Source organism: Ahaetulla prasina, chromosome 1 (genome assembly GCF_028640845.1).
Source record: "Ahaetulla prasina isolate Xishuangbanna chromosome 1, ASM2864084v1, whole genome shotgun sequence".
Lineage (NCBI taxonomy): Eukaryota > Metazoa > Chordata > Lepidosauria > Squamata > Colubridae > Ahaetulla > Ahaetulla prasina.
The window spans coordinates 13,336,700-13,356,279 of NC_080539.1; the positions used below are offsets into that span (position 1 = coordinate 13,336,700).

General features: G+C 40.3%; 2 protein-coding genes across 6 annotated transcripts in view; one reads left to right on the forward strand and one right to left on the reverse strand.

Annotated features, from left to right (window-relative positions):
- NF1 (neurofibromin 1) overlaps positions 1–19,580 on the reverse strand; it is a 265,222-nt gene that overhangs the window by 78,748 nt on the left and 166,894 nt on the right. The gene's annotated exons all lie outside the window — the stretch shown is intronic.
- Positions 5,969–15,656, forward strand: EVI2B (ecotropic viral integration site 2B). Its single transcript, XM_058164238.1, has 2 exons — positions 5,969–6,456; positions 7,591–15,656. The coding sequence occupies exons 1-2, from the start codon at positions 6,408–6,410 to the stop codon at positions 8,451–8,453; spliced, it is 912 nt and encodes a 303-aa protein (XP_058020221.1). The 5' UTR covers positions 5,969–6,407; the 3' UTR covers positions 8,454–15,656.

The window sequence follows — 19,580 nt, forward strand, 5'->3', positions numbered from 1 at the left end:
AAAGAGCCCCAAAGGGCTACTATCGTTTGCCAAATGGAAGAGGTCCTCTTCCTATTTGGCAGGAGCTTCCAGGAGGTCTAAGCGCTGAAGAACGAATAGCTCATTCCCAGAGGAACATATGAGAGCATCCTGACGAACAGGATGAGGCAGCCAAGTATATACCACAGGTGAACTATCATGCTGAAGCCTTAGAAGCTTCCCTACTAAGCTGAAAGGGTGAGATAAGGGGGCAAGGAGACCCCACCATCACCACTCTGTTACGCTTAGCTGCTTAAGAATTTGCATATATATTTTTTTATCCACAAGGAAGTCTCCACGCTTTGAGCACCCCAAGCAATCTAGCGACTGCAGTAATTCTCCAGTAAGGAACAAAACATCAAGCAGCCAAGCAAACTCTCCTAGGAAACAAAACATCACTTAGTTAACAGTGGAGGAAGATGTGCAGCAGCACCCACACACAACCACAAAGGAACACAGCGCTTCCTGCTCGCAGCTCCCTCCCTTGCTGACAGCCATATAAAAATTGCTCATCAGGAAATCTATCCAGGCAAGGGCCCTTAGTGACAGCCGCCTCACTCTCCTCTAAGCACAATTGTTTGATGTCAGGTAGTCCTCGACTTATGACCCACAACTGAACCCAAAATTTCCACTGCTAAGCAAGACATTTGTTAAGTGACCTTTGCCCCATTTTATGACCTTTCTTGCCACGGTTGTTAAGGGAATCACTGCTGTTGTTTAAGTTAGTCACACGGTTGGTTTTTACGTGAATCTGGCTTCACCATTGATTTTGCTTGTCAGAAGGTCACAAAAGGGGATCACATGACCCCAGGACACTGCAACTATCATAAATATTTGGCCAGTTGCCAAGTGTCCTGATTTTGAACACGTGACCATGGGGACACCGCAACGGTCGCAAGTGTGAAAAAATGAGCGTTACGTCACTTTTCCCAGTGCTATTGTAAGTTTGAATGGTCACTAAATGAATGGCTTAATTATTCAGGTTCTTCTTCCGGCCATCGCTGCTTGTAACAGTTCGTTCTGGTAGTGCAATGATGGCAAACCTTCTAGGCTTGGCATGTCAAAAATGCAGAAAATGCCTCCCTTGACTTCACTGGTGTGTTTACAAAACAAAATCCATTATGGTTGATGGATGCAATAGTTTCATAGTACATTTAAAAAAAACAAAACAGCAATGCTGTGAACAGCTCATCTAAAAGCATCGAGAGGGAGAAAGCTTTCAGGCCAGAAGCACCTTTGAAGGATGTGATGGGTCAAGCACCAGGGAAATCAGGAAATCCAGGCAGTTCAAATGGGTATAAAGATTTGTTGTAAGCTTAAGCTCTCTGTAAGAATCTGAACTACTAACAGTCAAAGCAATTTGGTGGTAGATAAGCAATTCACGGTGGGCTGGACTTAAATCTCTTATAGGTGCAAAGGGACTCATGACTGATGACGTTTGACCCTTCCCTCGGGATTAGCCTGGTCATCTCCTACAGTGGAATACTCACAAGAAGATTGCCAGGGAGGCACGGCCAGTGACAAGACAACCAGAAGGCAAAACAGCCTCCTAGATGTTGTCACCATTTCAATGGGGCCCTTACAAATCCTGAAGATACCCCTGCACAGAACTACAGTGCCAGTGGCTGATACCTTGCTTTCAAATATGCTTTATTAAAAATCAAAGGGAGCATTTGGGCACCCAGATTTCTATTAAAAATCAAAGGGAGCATTTGGGCACCCAGATTCCTGCAGGTGCTACCTTACCTACCTCTACTTTAAGGAAGCTTGTAGGATTAGATCACAGCCATCACATTAGCTAAATAGAATAGAGTAGAGTAGAGTAGAGTAGAGTAGAGTAGAGTAGAGTAGAGTAGAATAGAAATAGAACAGAACAGAACAGAACAGAACAGAACAGAACAGAACAGAATAGAATTCTTTTTTGGCCAAGTGTGATTGGACACACAAGGAATTTGTCTTAGTGCGTAAGCTCTCAGTGTACATAAAAGATACACAATTATAAGGTACAACACTTAATGATAGTCATAGGGAACAAATAAGCAATCAAATCATATTAGGGAACAGTCAATATAAATCTTAAGGATAGCAGGAACAAGGTTACAGTCATAAGTCAAAAGTGGGAGGAGGTGGGTGATAGGAACGATGAGAAGATTAATAGTAATGCAGACTTAGTAACTAGTAACTGAATGGTATAGTAAGAACTTGTTCAGTCATTAAGTCGTAACTGACTCTTCATGCCTCTCCCCGTCTTCTACTGTCTCCCTGTATCTATTGGAGGCTAAAACATATAAATGGAGGCTAAAATGTATAAAGAATGGTTGCTGGAATTGGCTATGTCTAGTTTAATGAAAATAAAGATTAGGGGTGACACAATAGCAGTGTTCCAGTATCTCAGGGGCTGCCACAAAGAAGAGGGAGTCAAGCTATTCTCCAAAGCACCTGAAGGCAGGACAAGAAGCAATGGATGGATACTAATCAAGGAGAGAAGCAACTTAAAAGTACGGAGAAATTTCCTGACAGTTAGAACAATTAATCAATGGAACAACTTGCCTCCAGAAGTTGAGAATGATCTAACACTGGAAGTTTTTAAGAAGAGATTGGACAACATTTGCCTCAAATGGTACAGGGCTTCCTGCCTGATCAGGGGGTTGGACTAGAAGACCTCCAAGGTCCCTTCCACCTCTGTTATTCCATTCTAATCTGCCCAAACCTATGCCCACTGTGTCGACACTACCTAATCATCTCATCCTCTGCAGTCCTTTTCTCCTTTTGCTGCCCATCTTTCCCAACACTATCAGGATCTTTTCTAGTGAGTTCCCTCTTCTCATTTGGTGGCCAGAGTATCTGAGCTTCAGCTGCAGTATCTGTCCTTTGGAAGGGGCTGGTTTCCTTTAGAACTGATATAGTGAGAAACACTGGTTTTAATTATAGCTCAGCAAATGAGTGGATTCTGTATTCCCCTCCTTTTCTTTCTAACATGAATTCCTTCAGTTCTTAATAGTTTTATTATTTTCAGTGCTAATTAATTCTGGCTTGCTTTGGTAACTGTGTATTGTACATTTCCTTCAAGAACTTGAGTTATATGCTCCAAGACCGCCAGTCTTACTATTACTTACTGCAATTACCCATCAGACAACCTCAGGTTCATAGGTACAAGATCACACAAAGATTGTCAAAGCTGAGCCGATGTTTGAACTGGGGTTCCCTCACCAGTCTAGCTCCCTGCTATGCCACACTGGGTTTTGCTCATGGTTGCCATGACACTAAGCCACAAGGTGGTTGATTGCATCTTTTGGTTTGGTGTGATAATCTACCCATTATGGCTTTGTATTATCTCTAATCAGACCACTACGGCTTCTTTAGCAAATTGCAGCAAAAAAAGAAAGAAAGAAAGAAACAATAAGGATTTAGATGCATTAGTACTGGAGATATCCCTTTCAAACTATAATTAGGAAAGTGTAAAACATGGTTGAAGCTATTAGTCATAATTGATTATATCCTGACTTAATAAGCAAAGATATGTGTGCTCTTTAAATGCTAATACACAGCTTCTACGCTTCACGGTTCTCACGAGAAAGTAACAAATCCAGGAGGATGTAGTAATAATATCCAAAGCTATACTGTCCAAAGCGATGATGTATAGCTTCCAAATAAGTTAAGCTACTCTTTTTCAGAAATCATTAACCATGGTTCCTTGTTCTTATACAACCGGAATCTATATTTAACTGCAATTTCTTGGCTTCTCCAATTTATATAAAAGGAGAAGTAATTGCAGGCTTATGCATATTTGACCTTACAAAGTAGGACTGGGGAAAAGTGCTAGAGAATTCCTGGAAGCCTGGCACTTAAGACAAACTGGCCATCAACGGATACATAGAGAGGAACAACATCTACATACTATTCAAAAGAGGCAATCAGAAAGCTAAAAGACCACAGCACCTCCTGGCCAGCAATCAACATCCAGATAAGCAGAAATTAACACCAAGATTACTACAAGACCAACAGTGAACAATACTTCAATCAAGGAAGTGCCAACAAGCTAAGAGTAACTAACAGGTTAATCAACCACCAAGACCACCCCCATCAATACTGACAGGGCAAGCTATATACAATGAGAACAAATCCCTCTCCCTTTTAGCACTGATAATGTTACCTAGTTTGGTAATGAAATGGCTGCCAGAAAATAACCCCACAGAACTGTGATCGTCAAAACCAGATCAATACAGAAACACACCTACACACACCTACACCCTAACCTTAATAAAGACTCCTGAGAGAAAGCTGTGAGGGATGAATGATATTCTCATAAGAAGTGGTGCCAGGAAATGGTGCAAGCAAGCAAGTAGAAAAACCCTTTGCCTTGTAAGAGAAAAAAAAAATAGTGGAAACACATAATGTATAGTTATGCCAATATTTTTCACTCAACTTCGTAATAGCCTTTTGATTCCTCCTGCTGTTGTTAACGTTTTGGCAGGAGTTTTGGTGTTTTCTCCCTTGTCTGTGGAAACAGCTATACTGACATCTTTACATATTTCTTAATTTGAGGGGCTTCCGGCATTGTCCACTGATAAAACTTCCTCTTTATGTCAGATGAAGATCCTTTTGCAATATGCAAACCACCATACCATTTAAAGTGTTTTGCTGTATTCTCACTTCCCTGATCGTGCAACACTAAAAGTTATGCTATAAACAAGAGATTGAGTAGTGCAGGAGAAATCCCAAAGGTAAGACAGACTTAAATTATACTTTTTGTTTAAAAAAATCTTCAAAACAAACAAGGAATGGCAACAAACTAATATGAAAAAAATAGGAATAGGTTGGGTCTCAAAACGATCTTCACTCTTTTACTCCTCCAAATAGCAATTGAATTGTCATGTGCTTCCTGCCAGATGTAAAATATATTAACATAAGTTACTTTCTCAAAATTTCATATTGAAGTCTCTTTTGTGACTGGGACTTCCACTTGGTTAAATTCTAATATAGGATCCAAATTAGAGAATTAGGTCTGTGATTAGATTTGTTTGTACGTAACGTTCAGTGGAAATAGGAGCACAAAATTGGATAGTTAAGAAACTCATAATTTTTGGAAGTCAGCCATCTCCCTTCAAATTTCACCTTGATCTGCAGAGCAGATTACAAATGCAACTTTAATTTTTTAACGAGACCAAGCAGAAATTCAATAATTTCTATCTGCGGTGTTCCTTTAACTGCAAGCCAAACCATTTATAGCAGAATTTTATACGTGTTTATTTAAAAGTGTGTCCCGAGTTCAGTTTTGGAAATGCCAGGATTAGTTATTTTGATAGGCAGACAAACTGCAAGGGGAAAAAAAGACCCAGGCTTCTTCAGGTGTAGATGGCTCACTAATCAAGCTCTGATGTAAGGCACTAATGCTTTAATATCTTTGCACCTGTTTGCTGTAAATGCAAATTACCCCCAATGCAAGAAAAAATTACTCTCAGTAAAAGGACGTTGGTCTTACCTGACACATCTCTTCTCAGTGCGCTGCGGGAGAAGGTCCTGCTCTATTCTTATACTTGTTTTGCACCTCAAGGAGGGGAGAAGAGCCAACTTTCATGCCTAAAGTGGGACTAGAACTCACAATCTCCTGGTTTCTAAACCAGCACCCTCACCACTTGATCAAATTGCTTCTCAAAAGATCAATGTCCTTTTGTTCTTTTTACTGAACAAGTGCAAGATGGGGGCCTATGTCTATTTGTAGAATAAGAAAGTTGGAAGGGATCTTGGAGGTCTTCTAGTCCAACCCCCTGCTCAAGGCCTCTGGTGGCTCAACGGACTAAGTCTGTCTGTTATTAACACAGCTGCTTGCAATTATTGCAGGTTCAAGTCCCACCAGGCCCAAGGTTGACTCAGCCTTCCATCCTTTATAAGGTAGGTAAAATGAGGACCCAGATTGTTGCGGGCAATTAAGTTGACTTTGTATATAATATACAAATGGATGAAGACTATTGCTTAACACATTGTAAGCCGCCCTGAGTCTTTGGAGAAGGGCGGGATATAAATTCAAATTTTAAAAAAAGCAAGAGACCCTATAGAATTAATTCAGGTTTCTTAAAAATATATGTAGTTTTATCTCTTCAAATTAAAAAAAAAGCAATCAGCATTTCAGTGTAAATTTGCCTTTTACTAATAACTGTACTTTTGGATCCATTAAAACTATTAAATGTATTTATGTGCCTGGGTATGTTGCCCGTACATACACGTACACCCCTACAAATGTACATTTGTTTCTGCAAAGCCTTCATTTTTATTGCATTATGTACAGTTAAGGACATGGTCTCCTTAACTTATATTTATACTGTACGTTTTGTTTTATTGTTTTGTTCCCCAGGATGAAGGGTGGGCTAAAAAAAGGTGTTCATAAATAAATGTGTTATACACTGAAATACATTGTTAAAACAGCTTTAAAAACAGCAAGTAAGTTGAAGATAAATTTTGCTTCCTCAGAAATTTATAAAATTCTGGCTATTCTATTGTGTACCTCGGTACTCAACTGGTTTGAAACTCATCGAATTTGGTACTGAAAACATTTTGATATGAAAATTTTGTCCTGATACTTGTCATTTGTTTGGTACTCAACCCACAAACTAGAACTTGTCAATATCGGTTGCCTTGTGACTTGCTATCCTTTCTGGGCGAAACAGATAATGATGCATTAATCATGCAGTAGCTCTTGCCCTGTGCATATTCTCTATCTTTGCTTTGTGCTCATTTTATGTATTTTTATGCTTTTTTTTCTTATCAGTACAGGTAAAGTGAAGTTTTTATTTTATTTAATCCAAGTATTTATTAATTTTTAGGTTTATTTCACATGTAAAGTAATAGCAATAGCACTTAAGACTTATATACCGCTTCACAGTGCTTTTACAGCCCTCTCTAAGCGGTTTACAGAGTCAGCATATTGCCCCCAACAATTTGGGCCCTCATTTTACCCACCTCGGAAGGATGGAAGACTGAATCAACCTTGAGCCTGATGAGATTTGAACTGCCAAATTGCAGTCAGCTGGCAGTCAGCAGAAGTAGCCTGCAGTACTTCACTCTAACCACTGCGCCACCAAGGCTAATGATATACAACCCTATAATTTTATGCATTGCCTTAAAAATGTGCATTGTCTGTGGTTTGGGAATGCATTAAATTTATTTACATTATTTCTTATGGAAAGAATGTATTTGGTGCTCATCGTTTTTGGTACTCATTGTGCCTCCCAGAACCAATTAATGATGAGTACCGAGATACCACTGTATCATCTAGTACAGGGGTTCCCAACCCTTAGTCCCTGGACTGGCATCAGGCCATGGCATGCCAGAAACCGGGCTGTGCAAACAAGGGAAGCCTCATCCATGGGATGCAGGCAGCAGGTGAAACCACACCCCTTCCGGTCCTCAGAAAAATATCTCTCCGCGGAACTGGTCCCTGGTGCCCAAAAGCTTGGGGGACTCTGACCTAGTACACTGATTGGTTTATAAATGTTTTTGGTTGCTAGGCCTTCAACAGGCAAAATGTGGTGCTGATATTAATCTCTACCTTTTATCTTCTTCATGCCACCGAAGAGATCCCCAGAATTTTGACAATGGCGATCAAGGCCATCGTTCTAATTTTCATCTATGGACAACTGTGGGGGAGCTACACCGCTGGAAAGGGGCCTACGGGCGTGTCGCTCGATGCTGAACCCCACAGCTTTCCATCTCAAGGAAGTCAATTCAAAGACCCTACCAAAAATGTACAGCAAACGCCATCCAGCAACCTCCCACTTCCTACCACGACAAAAGGACCTACACTTGCAAATGAACATTTAATAGCCGCCGTGATCATTGGGGCCATCCTGTTGCTCATGATTGTGATCATCGTTGCCATCTTCCTCTGGAGGCAACGGAAAAGGTCAGATCTGCCTCTTCCCCACTGGGCAGGACGCTCCCCGTTTGCCGATGGAGACGTGCCCGACCTCACTGTGGATAAGGAACCGCTGCAAGGCATAAAACGGATGTCCGCTCTCTCTCTCTTGCCATGGAAATTTAACAAGGACGCACAACTGCTGGAAAATGCAGAAGGACAACTGTCTGAATCAAGGAAGTCCCTGGAGGTTCCACAGGGGTCGGGTGAGGCAGGTACAGAGAGCGAGTCAAGCCACACTGCCACGGCAACCTTGGATTCTTCAGCCAGCAGCCAAACCCAAATTTCCGAGGAACCAAAGAACTTAACGGACATTTCGCTCCAGCCTGAGAGTCCAAGGCTACAAGATCCTCCTTCGGCCAGCTGGCCCAGGGGAGTCAATGGGGATATTTTTATCCCTGAATCCCTTCCCATGGAACAAGATGTAGCGAACCAGGGTTCCATAATGCCAGATCTGCCCCAACAAAATGTTGATGAAGCAGTGGTACTTCCTCCACCGCCAGAAGAATTTTTGTGTAACTGATTTTTGTAGATACTGGCGCAAGTAATTGCTTCCTCCTGGTTGTTTTTTTTTAAAAAACATATACTGGAAAAACAGAGTAGATCCATTTACTTTCATCTTTTGTCACAAGACAAATTCCTTGTGTGTTCAATCACACTTGGCCAATAAAAAATTCTATTATATTCTATTCTTTTCATACAGGCAGTACTCGACTTATGACCACAATTTCTCTTGCTAAACAAGGTGGTTGTTAAATGAGTCATGCCCAATTTTATGAGTTTTTGCCACCATTATTAAGCAAATTGATCCGTTTATCTAACCATGTTTATTTAACCATATATCTGAAATGATACAGGATCACCTGCTCGAGCAGGGGCTTGAACTAGAAGACCTCCAAGGTCCCTTCCAACTATATTATTCTAGATTCTCTGTTCTAAATCATCAGAGTTAACTGATTCACATGCTCATGAAGTGAGTTTAGCTTCCCCCATTGTTTTTGCTTTTTTTTATTTGAATTTATATCCCGCCCTTCTCCGAAGACTCAGGGCGGCTTACACTGTATTGAGCAATAGTCTTCATCCATTTGTATATTATATACAAAGTCAACTTTTATTGCCTCCAACAATCTGGGTCCTCATTTTACCTACCTTATAAAGGATGGAAGGCTGAGTCAACCTTGGGCCTGGAGGGACTTGAACTTGCAGTAATTGCAAGCAGCTGTGTTAATAACAGATAGACTTAGTCTGCTGAGCCACCAGAGGCCCCTTGTCAGAAGCCATTTGGGAATATCCCAAATGATGATCACGTGACCCTGGGACATCACAACTATTGTACATAGCATACATGACAGTTGCCAAGTGCTGGAATTTTGACCTTGGGACTGTGGGGAATGCTGCAACTGTCATAAGTGTGAGGGTTGGTTGTAAATCACTTTTTTCAATGCCATTATAACTTTGAGCAATCACCAAATGAACGGTGTTAAAGTTGAGGAATACATGTACTTCCACAGATGCTTTCAGGAAGACTCCATAGCCAAACATTCTCTACGGTCTCTGATATTCCCAAGTGAGCTTTGGTTGCAAAGACAGATTTCAGGAACATCTTTCTACCCCATGGATTTATTGCTCCTACATTCTTATGTTTGGAAAAGACTCATTTTTTTTATGAGGAGGTGTTTTGTTTTTTTTTCAAAGCCTTTATCATCCTGGAATCCTTCTAATCTGGTGTGAACTTTTTCTAATCAAAAAACCTGCACTTAATGGGACTATTTAGTGCTTTTAAATCATCACTCAGCAATGTGGAGGTTTGACATTGGTGCCGCACTTTGAAGTTTGACCCTTTTGAGAAAATTTCCTCTACTGAAATCGCAGCACAACTTCTGACTGAACAGTCATTTTGAATTTCGTAATTCTTTTCTTTCCCTTAATTATTACCCTTAGATGTTCGGCTGTATCCTGTGTATCCACAAAGTTATCAAGAATTTATCCTCTCCTACTTTCCATTTTGCTTGAAAGTCTATTTATATATCTTATCTAAAAAGCTGTGCCCTTTTTTTTTTTTTTTTGACCAAAGAAAAGCACCTGACCACAAACTGAACTACTCTCAGTTTCCAAATTCCTATACAGTACATTGGGCCTATTGCGATACACAGTGTTCTATTACACACATTAGGTGGCAATGATAAGAATACATTAGCTGCAGCTTTAGTGTGTTGATGGGCTTGCAGGTTGCAGAAAACTCTGTATTTGTGCAAATGCAATTGTTCTAAGTTATTAATGAGAGGGAATCAGATTACCGTATATACTCGAGTATAAGCCGAGTTTTTCAGCACGTTTTTTGTGCTGAAAAACGTCCCCTCGGCTTATACTCGAGTATATACGGCTTATACTCGAGTTTTTTTTTTTTCTTCTTTTTTTCACATTATACCGGATGGCGCAAACTTGGCGGGCTTTTGCATTAGCGCGGGGAAGCCCTGCCGGTGCAGTGAGAGGGCGGGGCGGGGGAGCCGCCAGCCTTCTCGGCTGAGGGAGGTTTCCCGACCGGTAGCTGCCTCATTTCCCACCCTCGGCTTATACTCAAGTCCCCAGTTTACCCCAGTTTTTTGGGGTAAAATTGGGGGCCTCGGCTTATACTCGGATCGGCTTATATTCGAGTATATACGGTACTAACTTTCAAGAGATCAGGGTTTATTTTACTACCGAAAGAGCCACTGCTTTATTCTCTCACAAGGATAAGTATTCCTAGAATAGATGCACTTCAAGAAAGATTTTAGCCCCAGTTATCACAAAGCATTAGCCAGCTTTCCTCAAGTTGGCTGGCAAATTGTAGGAGTTGCCATCCCAAAACATTTGAAGGATATCAAATTGGAGGAGACTGGATGCTATGAATTAAGAACCATAAAAATATTTTCCCTTAATGTCGTTCAACAAACATTTGCAATTATTTTGTTAAGCTAGCCTGGGAAGAATTTTGTTTGGGAAAATTTTTACTAAAGGAATACTACAGGTGATCAGAAGCAACGTTTGGGAAGTCTGGTCTTTAGCCAGGCAGGAGATACAGAGACCAAATTTTTGTCTTCAGTGGGTCACAGAGAAATTTATGAATGAGACAGGAAAGAAAATGCTATGTTTTTTGCTACAGACAAAGTGTAAAATAAAATTATGGAGACACAGAGATGAAAGTTGATGGCTGCATGAGATAAGAGGGGAATATGATTGAAGGAAACCCAGTGAGGGAATAAATAGTATATTTGGTTCAACCCTGAGCAGAAGGTCAGACAAAACGGATACTCCCTTGCTTCTTTAATGTAGTTATCGAGAATGTTTTTGGTGACATTAGAAATACATTGGGAAGAGAAATGAAAACACAGTACAGCTAATCCTGTGTTCTTGGAACATTTGACAGTGACATTTAAAACAGCAATGAATCTGAATCTGAATCTGTTTACTTAAGACAGGAAAATGAATGGAGAAATATTAAGACATGCAAATACGGGTAAAAAGATACAGGCAGTCCTCAACTTACAACCCCAATTGAGCCCAAAATATCTGTTGCTCAGTGCTAAGACATTTGTTCTGTGAGCATTTTACACCCTTCCTTGCCACAGTTGTGAAGTGAATCACTGCAGTTGTTAAGTTAAAACACAGTTGTTAAATGAATCTGGCTTGACTTTGCTTGCTAGAAGTTACAAAAAGTAATCAAAAGACCTCTGCAACCGTCATAAATATGAGTAAGTTGCCGAGCATCTGAATTTTGATCACATGACGATGGAGATGGTGTAACGTTCATAAATGTGAAAAACAATCAGAAGTCTTCTTTTTTCCCCCAGTGCCGTTACAGTCATTAGACAAATTGCTGTAAGTTGAAGATTACCTGTAGTTGTAAGTGGTCAGTTGTAAGCAATGAGTAACAAGAAATTAAAATGCCTTGTTTAAGAGCATGTTTTTGGCCATTCTGCTATAAAGTATGGGTTGGTTAGGTCAAGAAAAACAAACATTTTTACAATGGGAATGGGACTTTTAAGAACAAGAACAAGAATGGCACACAAGTACAAGAAGTGAACGGAATAAATGTGGGCTAACTATGGCAGCGAGTAAATAATACACTGAAGTGGTTTGGAAAAAGAATAAATAAGGATTCAATCACAAAATAAATAGACATATGAAAGAAGAGTAAATAGGTTGTGAGGAAGGCCAAAATGAGAAAATAGCAGTTGGGTGGCATTATGAAAATCCTTATTTTTTCTCTCATGCCTTCAATTATTATTCAATGGTATTGAAATAATATCCCTTCTTCTTTTTCTGTGCTCTGCATAACCCTGCTTATGTTGAAAGGGAAGAGCTTGATGCGGTATGCATATATGCAAAAAAGGAGAGGCTTAAAGAGGAAACAACAGTGTCATGACCTGGAGGACTTGCCATCATTGAAAGAAGTATAAATTAGGTGTCATATCACAGAATGCTGCAGCAGAATATCAGGCCGTCTACGGATCAGTCAAAATGAAGTGCCAGTGGGCCATACAGGGAAAATATGTTAATCCCAAATACACAAGGGAGTGAAGAACAACAAATGCAGTGGTTTGGTTCCAGATCTACTGTGTTTCCCCAAAAATAAGATCCTGTCTTATAGTTTTTTGAACCCCGAAATAAGCGCTTGGCCTTATTTTCGGGGAGGTCTTATTATTTTGGGGCATATGGAGCAAGACAGGGCTCCTCTTGCCGTCTTTCCTGATTTCCAGCTCTGTCTCCCTAACCAGAGGAAATGGTGGGGACTGGCTGCCCATGTGGTTAAATATTTTTGAGGAGGGCTTATTTTCAGGGGAGGGCTTATTTTCGGGAAAGGGTTTGTTTTCAGGGGAGGGCTTATTATCCGAGAAGGTCTTATTTTCAGGGAAACACAATAAAATTCAATAATAAATTAAAAAAATAAAATAAATAAAAATTAAAATAATAATAAATTAAAAAACAAGACAAATTCCTTGTGTGTCCAATCACACTTGGCCAATAAAATTCTATTCTATTCTATTCTATTCTATTCTATTCTATTCTATTCTATTCTATTCTATTCTAATTCTATTCTATTCTAATTCTAATTCTAATTCTAATTCTAATTCTAATTCTATTCTAAATTGACCAAAATTTGTGGCAGGATCTGAATCAAAGCCAGCAAACATAGCCGGCAAATCCTCAAATGTTACAACTGGCCATGGTGAAATGGGTTAAAATTCCTACAGAAGGATGTGAAAGACTAATAATAGATTAGAAGCACTTGGTTGCATTTATCGCAACTACAGTAAAGGTAATACAACCAGTTACTGAATCTAAGGAATTAATTATTGTTTCATAGTGGTATGTCCCAGGCTGGATAATTTTGTAAAGAAATGTATGAGGCAAGCACTATATGATGGTGGTACTTGTTTACTCAGACTTCCTTTACATATCAGCAGGACCCCTATAATGCTCTGATAACATCTGGTGATAAAGATTGGGGGAAATATGAGAGAAAATGGAAGTTACTCTTTCATAAAACTATACATTAGAGTACCAATTGCTACAGATGAAAAGAGACTCAACCAGAGGTGGGATTCATCAGGTTCTGACCAGTTCTGGAGAATCGGTAAATACCACCTCTGACTGGCCCTGCCCCCATCTATTCTCTGCCTCCCGAGTCCCAGCTGATCGGGAGGAAATAGGGATTTTACAGTACCCTGGAGTGGGAAGGGAATGGAGATTTTACAGTATCCTTCCCCTGGAGTAGGGAGGGAATGGGGATTTTGCAGTAACTTTCCCCTGGAGTGGGGTGGGAATGGAGATTTTACAGTATCCTTCCCCTGCTACGCCCACCAAGCCATGGCCACAGAACTGGTAGTAAAAAAAATTTAAATCTTACCACTGGGCTCAACCTCTCATGGTATTTAACTCAGTTCAGTTTGAGGGTGAAGTTTCGTTCTCCGAGCTTGTGGGCTGGTTTCCGAACATTTCATTTCCAGGCTAGGTAACATCTTCAGTGGACTTTAGGGGATGCCAGTTTTCTTCTGTTTATAAGGGCTTCAGGTATGGGTGTGTCATGTGAGGGTCTTGTGATGGGCCAGCTGTGGGTCATCAATGAGTGTTGTGATGGGTCTTATGATGGGTAGGTCATATCAGGTTAGGGTCATTGGGAGGTGAGCTGCTGGTGTGGGGAGGTTGCGTGGGTTGGTTGGGGGTCAGTGCTGCGTCTGGTTGGCTGTGTGGTCGATTTGGATTCTGAGGGGTTCGTAGACTGGCTGTAGGTTGATGTGTCTGTTGATGGAATTGCTTGTGGAGTGCCAGGTGTCAGGCCTGGAAGCCATCTTTTGGATTGGATCTTCAGGCCTGCCACATTTAGTGCTCTGGAAAACTGGAAGGGGGGATTGAATGGAGCAGGGGAGATGTATAGTCATAATAACATTCCTTTCTCTGAGAGTCAAGGACATCCTGCCCTGCACCTGTAGGGGCGTGACTGGGAGGCATCTCCAGTTGGCACGGTGCATTGATTGGATCATGTAATGGACATGTGGGTGTTGGGCAGGGACATGGACTTTTCTTTGGGTGGGGAAAACCTGGAAGCTTTCAGATTCAAGTTTACCCAGATGTGCCATTATGACATCTCTAATAAAGTGGAACTTTGAGGAATCTCTAGCCTCAGAGTCTTATTTCCTTGGGGTGTGTGACTTGGAACCCGACACTAGGCTTCAAGGAACTCACAAGCATGTGGTGGGATAGCGTGGCCAATGATTTTTGTGTTGCTCCGTTTAGTTTGGCTTAATTTTAATATTCTAAATTTTTAAAATTTTAAATTTTAATAATTTTAACTGGTGTATTTTATTGATGGGTCAAATTTGACGGTTTTAATTTTCGGCCATTCATAGAATATGTTATTTTAACTATGGTTTTAATCTGTATATTGTTCTGTTTTAATCTGGCTGTACACCGCCCTGAGTCCTTCGGGAGAAGGGCAGTATAAAAATCTAAATAATAAATAAATAAATAAATAAATAAATAAATAAATAAATAAATAAATAAATAAATAAATAAGTTTTCCAGGGAGTCTTGAGTAGTTGGCTAAACACTGTTTAGATCCAATGTGTACTAACCCCTACATCAAATCTCTGCAGGAGTTTTAGAGAAGTAAGCCTTCCTTATTTTTCAAAAGCATTTTCCTGTTTGAGATGATTCATCTCACAAAAAGAATGGTCTGCCTTGATTGGATAATGCTTGTATAATTTTCTTGTTTTTACTTAACTAAGATTTTCCCATCTTGTATCATGGGCCTTTACTTCCTCCAAGTAACTTTATGGTAACTTCAGATGTAACAGATAGATGTACTGCTAATAAACTACATCTGTATCATGTCTGCTGTTTCAACTCCTACCCTCTGTTCCAACTGTTTCAACTCCTACCCTCAAAACGACGCTATAGAGCACTGCACACCAGAACAACTAGACACAAGAACAGTTTTTTCCCAAAGGCCATCACTCTGCTAAACAAATAATTCCCTCAACACTGTCAGACTATTTACTAAATCTGCACTACTATTAATCTTCTCATCGTTCCCATCACCAATCTCTTTCCACTTATGACTGTATGACTGTAACTTTGTTGCTGGCAATCCTTATGATTTATATTGATATATTGACCATCAATTGTGTTGTAAATGTTGTACCTTGATGAACGTATCTTTTCTTTTATGTGCGCTGAGAGCATATGCACCAAGACAAATTCCTTGTGTGTCCAATCACACTTGGCCAATAAAAAATTCTATTCTATTCTATTCTATTCTATTCTATTCTATTCTATTCTATTCTATTCTATTCTATTTTGTTAATCTGCCCATTTCCAATTGTTAAGTAATGGAAATAACCAGATAGGAAAGCTATTTCCTGATTAAAAAAATTCTGATTTATTCTGTCCTCCAGGAAATTAGTGTGTTTTGAGTGAATATATGAATCCAGACAACTTCTCTTAAATATTCCACACTTGCTTCAAACATGCTGAGTTGATACTGAACGTAATTCTTGAGTTAACACATTGCAGTAAATAATTCTTCAATTATTTATTGAATAAACTGCTATTGGCTGGATTCACACAGCATTCTAAGCTAACGTCAAACAGAATATATTACAGGGCACTGTAATATATGAAGAGAGAGAAAGATATATGAGAATAAACAACATACAGGGTCCGTGTGTTCACGTAACATGAAAAACATAACATGCTTTAAGAGCTGCTTAGCTATGATTAACCATAAATCCCAGTTTACAAATCAGTCTTCCATAAAAAAAAGTCATACATGCTAATCCTCAAACAAGGAAGCCACCTTATGGGTTATGTGCTATGTGAACCCTGTCAAGGTCTCTATAATTTCATCCATAAAATAGGGTTAGAGCAAATAGTACTTGATTACTTGGGTCATAGAACGGGTTTATGAGGAATTAACATTTAATTAAAAGCTCAATTAATTAAAATTGGAGGCTGAAATACTAATGATAGGGAAAGGGCAGAACTGAGCCAAATCACAAGCTCTACCACATGCAAGAGTACACAATCGTATGTTGGTCCAGATACACCTATTAGCTATACAAAAACTGTTGTTTATTGTTCTTAAAGGAGTTGCAAAACAGGAAATTGGCATTTCAGATGTGGCCAATTTCTTCTCAAATATGCAAAGAGCCTGCTACTTACTTTCCTTCCACCCAACCATCACTGCAGTTGTTCACACTGTCCACATATTCACACAGAAAATGGAACTACAAGTCCTGCACTGATCCTACAACCATAAAAAGGTTCTTCCTGGCCTGGTTTTGCAAGTATCATCTGTGCCATCCACCCGTCCTCTTCCCCGACACCAATAACGCAGACGACTCGAAATAGAAACCCACGACTAGAGTGCAGGGAGTGGTACAATTACGACCACAATTGAGTCCAAAATTTCTGTTGCTAAGCAAGACAGTTGTTAAGTGAATTTTGCCCAATTGCAGGGACTTTCTTGCCATAGTTGTTAAGTGAATCACTGCAGTTGTTAAATGAATAATGCAGTTGTTAAGTGAATCGGGCTTCCCCACTGACTTTGCTTGTCACAAGGTTGCAAATAGTGATCACATGACCCCCGGGACACTGTGGCCGTCATAAATATGAGTCAGTTGCCCAGCGACAGAATTTTGATCACAGAACCCTTGACTTGGCCCTGAAATTTCAATACTAGAAGAGGACTTTCTTGATTTAAAATAGTCACTGATCATTGTTATCAAATCTATGCCTGGCAGTTCATGATCCAGTAACAACCAGATACAGGTGGTCCTCAATTTATGACCACAATTGGAACCAGAATTTCAGTTGCTACGCAAGGCAGCTATTGAGTCCTGCCCAACTGCCACAGTTGTTAAGTGAATCATGCAGACATTAAGTAAATCCGGTTTCCCCAACTGACTCTGTGTATTAGAATCTGGTCATAAATTGTGATCACATGATCTCAGGATGCCGAAATTGTCATAAACACATGCCAGTTAGCCAAGCACCAGAATTTTGATCACATGAATGTGGGGATGCTGAGATGGTCGTGCAAGGACGGTTGTCAAGTCATTTTTTTTCAGTGCTGTGGTAACTTTGAACAGTCGCTAACCAAACGGTTGTAAGTCGAGGACTACCTGTATACCACAAAACAGCAATGACAACATTCATCAGTGAAGACAACCGACAAAAACCTTCTTCGTAGGCGTGAGAGATCAGAGCAACAGAATGAGTGCTGGTTTATGCATCAAAGGGCCCACCTCTGCCTTGCATCAATGTCACTGCAGCATGAATTGCTACACTTCTAGGCAACAGCAGTGACTGTGAGAGGGATCTTGGAATCTTAGTGGACAACCAATTAAATATGAGCCAATAATGTGCAGCAGCAGACAAAAAAATCCAATGCAATCCTAAATTGCATTAACAGAGGGATTCAATCAAGACCACGTGCGGTACTAATTGTTGTTGTTAGTTGCGAAGTTGTGTCTGACCCATCGCAACCCCATGGACAATCTTCCTCCAGACCTTCCTATCCTCTACCATCCTCTGGAGTCCATTTAAGCTCACGCCTACTGCTTCAGTGACTCCATCCAGCCACCTCGTTCTCTGCCATCCCGTTCTTCTTTTGCCCTCAGTCTTTCCCAGCATTAGGCTCTTCTCCAGTGAGTCCTTCCTTCTCATTAGGTGGCCAAAATATTTCAGTTTCATCTTCAGGATCTGGCCTTCTAAAGAGCAGTCAGGCGGTACTAATACCATTCTATAAAGTCTTAGTAAGACCACACCTAGAATACTGCATCCAGTTTTGATTACCACACTACAAAAAAAGATATTGAGACACTAGAAAGCGTGCAGAGAAGAGCAACAAAGATGATTAGGGGGCTGGAAGCTAAAACATATGAAGAACTGTTACAGGAACTGGGCATGGCTAGTCAAGTGAAGAGAAGGACCAGAGAAGACATGATAGCGTCTTCCAGTATTTGAGGGGCTGCCACAGAGAGGAAGGGGGTCAACCTATTTTCCAAAGCACCTGACGGCCAGACAAGGAATAATGGATGGAAACTGATCAAGGAGAGATTCAACCTAGAAATAAGGAGAAATTTTCTGACAGTGAGAATAATCAACCCATGGAACAGAAGTTGCTTTCAGAAGGTGTGGGAGCTTCATCACTGGAAGCTTTCAAGAGAGAAATGATGTAGGGTTTCCTGCTTGGGCAAGTTCACTTCCAACTCTGTTATTCTGTTATACTCTCAATTTGGAACAAGAATTCTAATTCTTGTTCTGAACAGCTCTCTTTGATTCCACCACATTTGCCAACTTTCTTTGTCAAACTCAACTCCCATAGTGGTGTGGAGGATTTTTTTGGTGGAATAAAGGTAGTCCTCAATTTACATCAGTTCATTTAGTGACCGTTCAGTTACAACAGCACTGAAAAAAGTGATTTATGACTGTTTTTCACACTTACAACCGTTGCAGGGTCCCCATAGTCAAAATCTGGATGCTTGGCAATTGATCATAGATCAAAATTCAGAGACTTGGCAACTGACTCATATTTATGACCGTCTGCAATGTCCCCGGGGTGGGGGTGGTGTCACAGGATCACCTTTTTCTAACCTTCTGACAAGCAAAGTCAATGGGGGAAGCCAGATTCACTTAACAACCGTGTTACTAACCTAAACAACTGCAGTGATTCACTTAACAACTGTGGCACAAAAGGTCGTAAAAGAGGGAAAAACTCACTTTAAAAAATGTTTCACTTCAGCAACAAAAAGTTTGGGCCCAATTGTGGTCGTAAGGCAAGGACTACCTGTATTTAAATGTTTTAAAATATTTTATTTTGCATACCGAGAGATCTCTGGTTTTGTCTATCTCCCCTACCTCACCCAGTGGATGCATAATATCTCCTTGTTTATACAGCCAAGTTAAGGTTCCTGAAATAGTTATCAGAAACAGAAACAGAAGGAGTTAGTTACACTGTGCTGGATCTTCTCACCAGGAAATGATTTATTTTTTTTATTTTTTTTGCCGTTTCTGCTATCTGGGTGCAACTAAAAAAGCATAACGCAGGATTGCAATGCAAGCTGATAATTATTGAGGCAGTGCCTGCCAGAAAGGACCCAGCAAT

What these genes read in the sequence shown, in the direction of transcription:
- EVI2B (XM_058164238.1), top strand. Translation starts at nt 6,408, where the DNA reads ATGTGTTATACACTGAAATACATTGTTAAAACAGCTTTAAAAACAGCA. An exon ending in AACAGCTTTAAAAACAGCAA is followed by an intron (nt 6,457 to 7,590) that starts GTAAGTTGAAGA and finishes ATGCCACCGAAG; the next exon opens with AGATCCCCAGAATTTTGACA.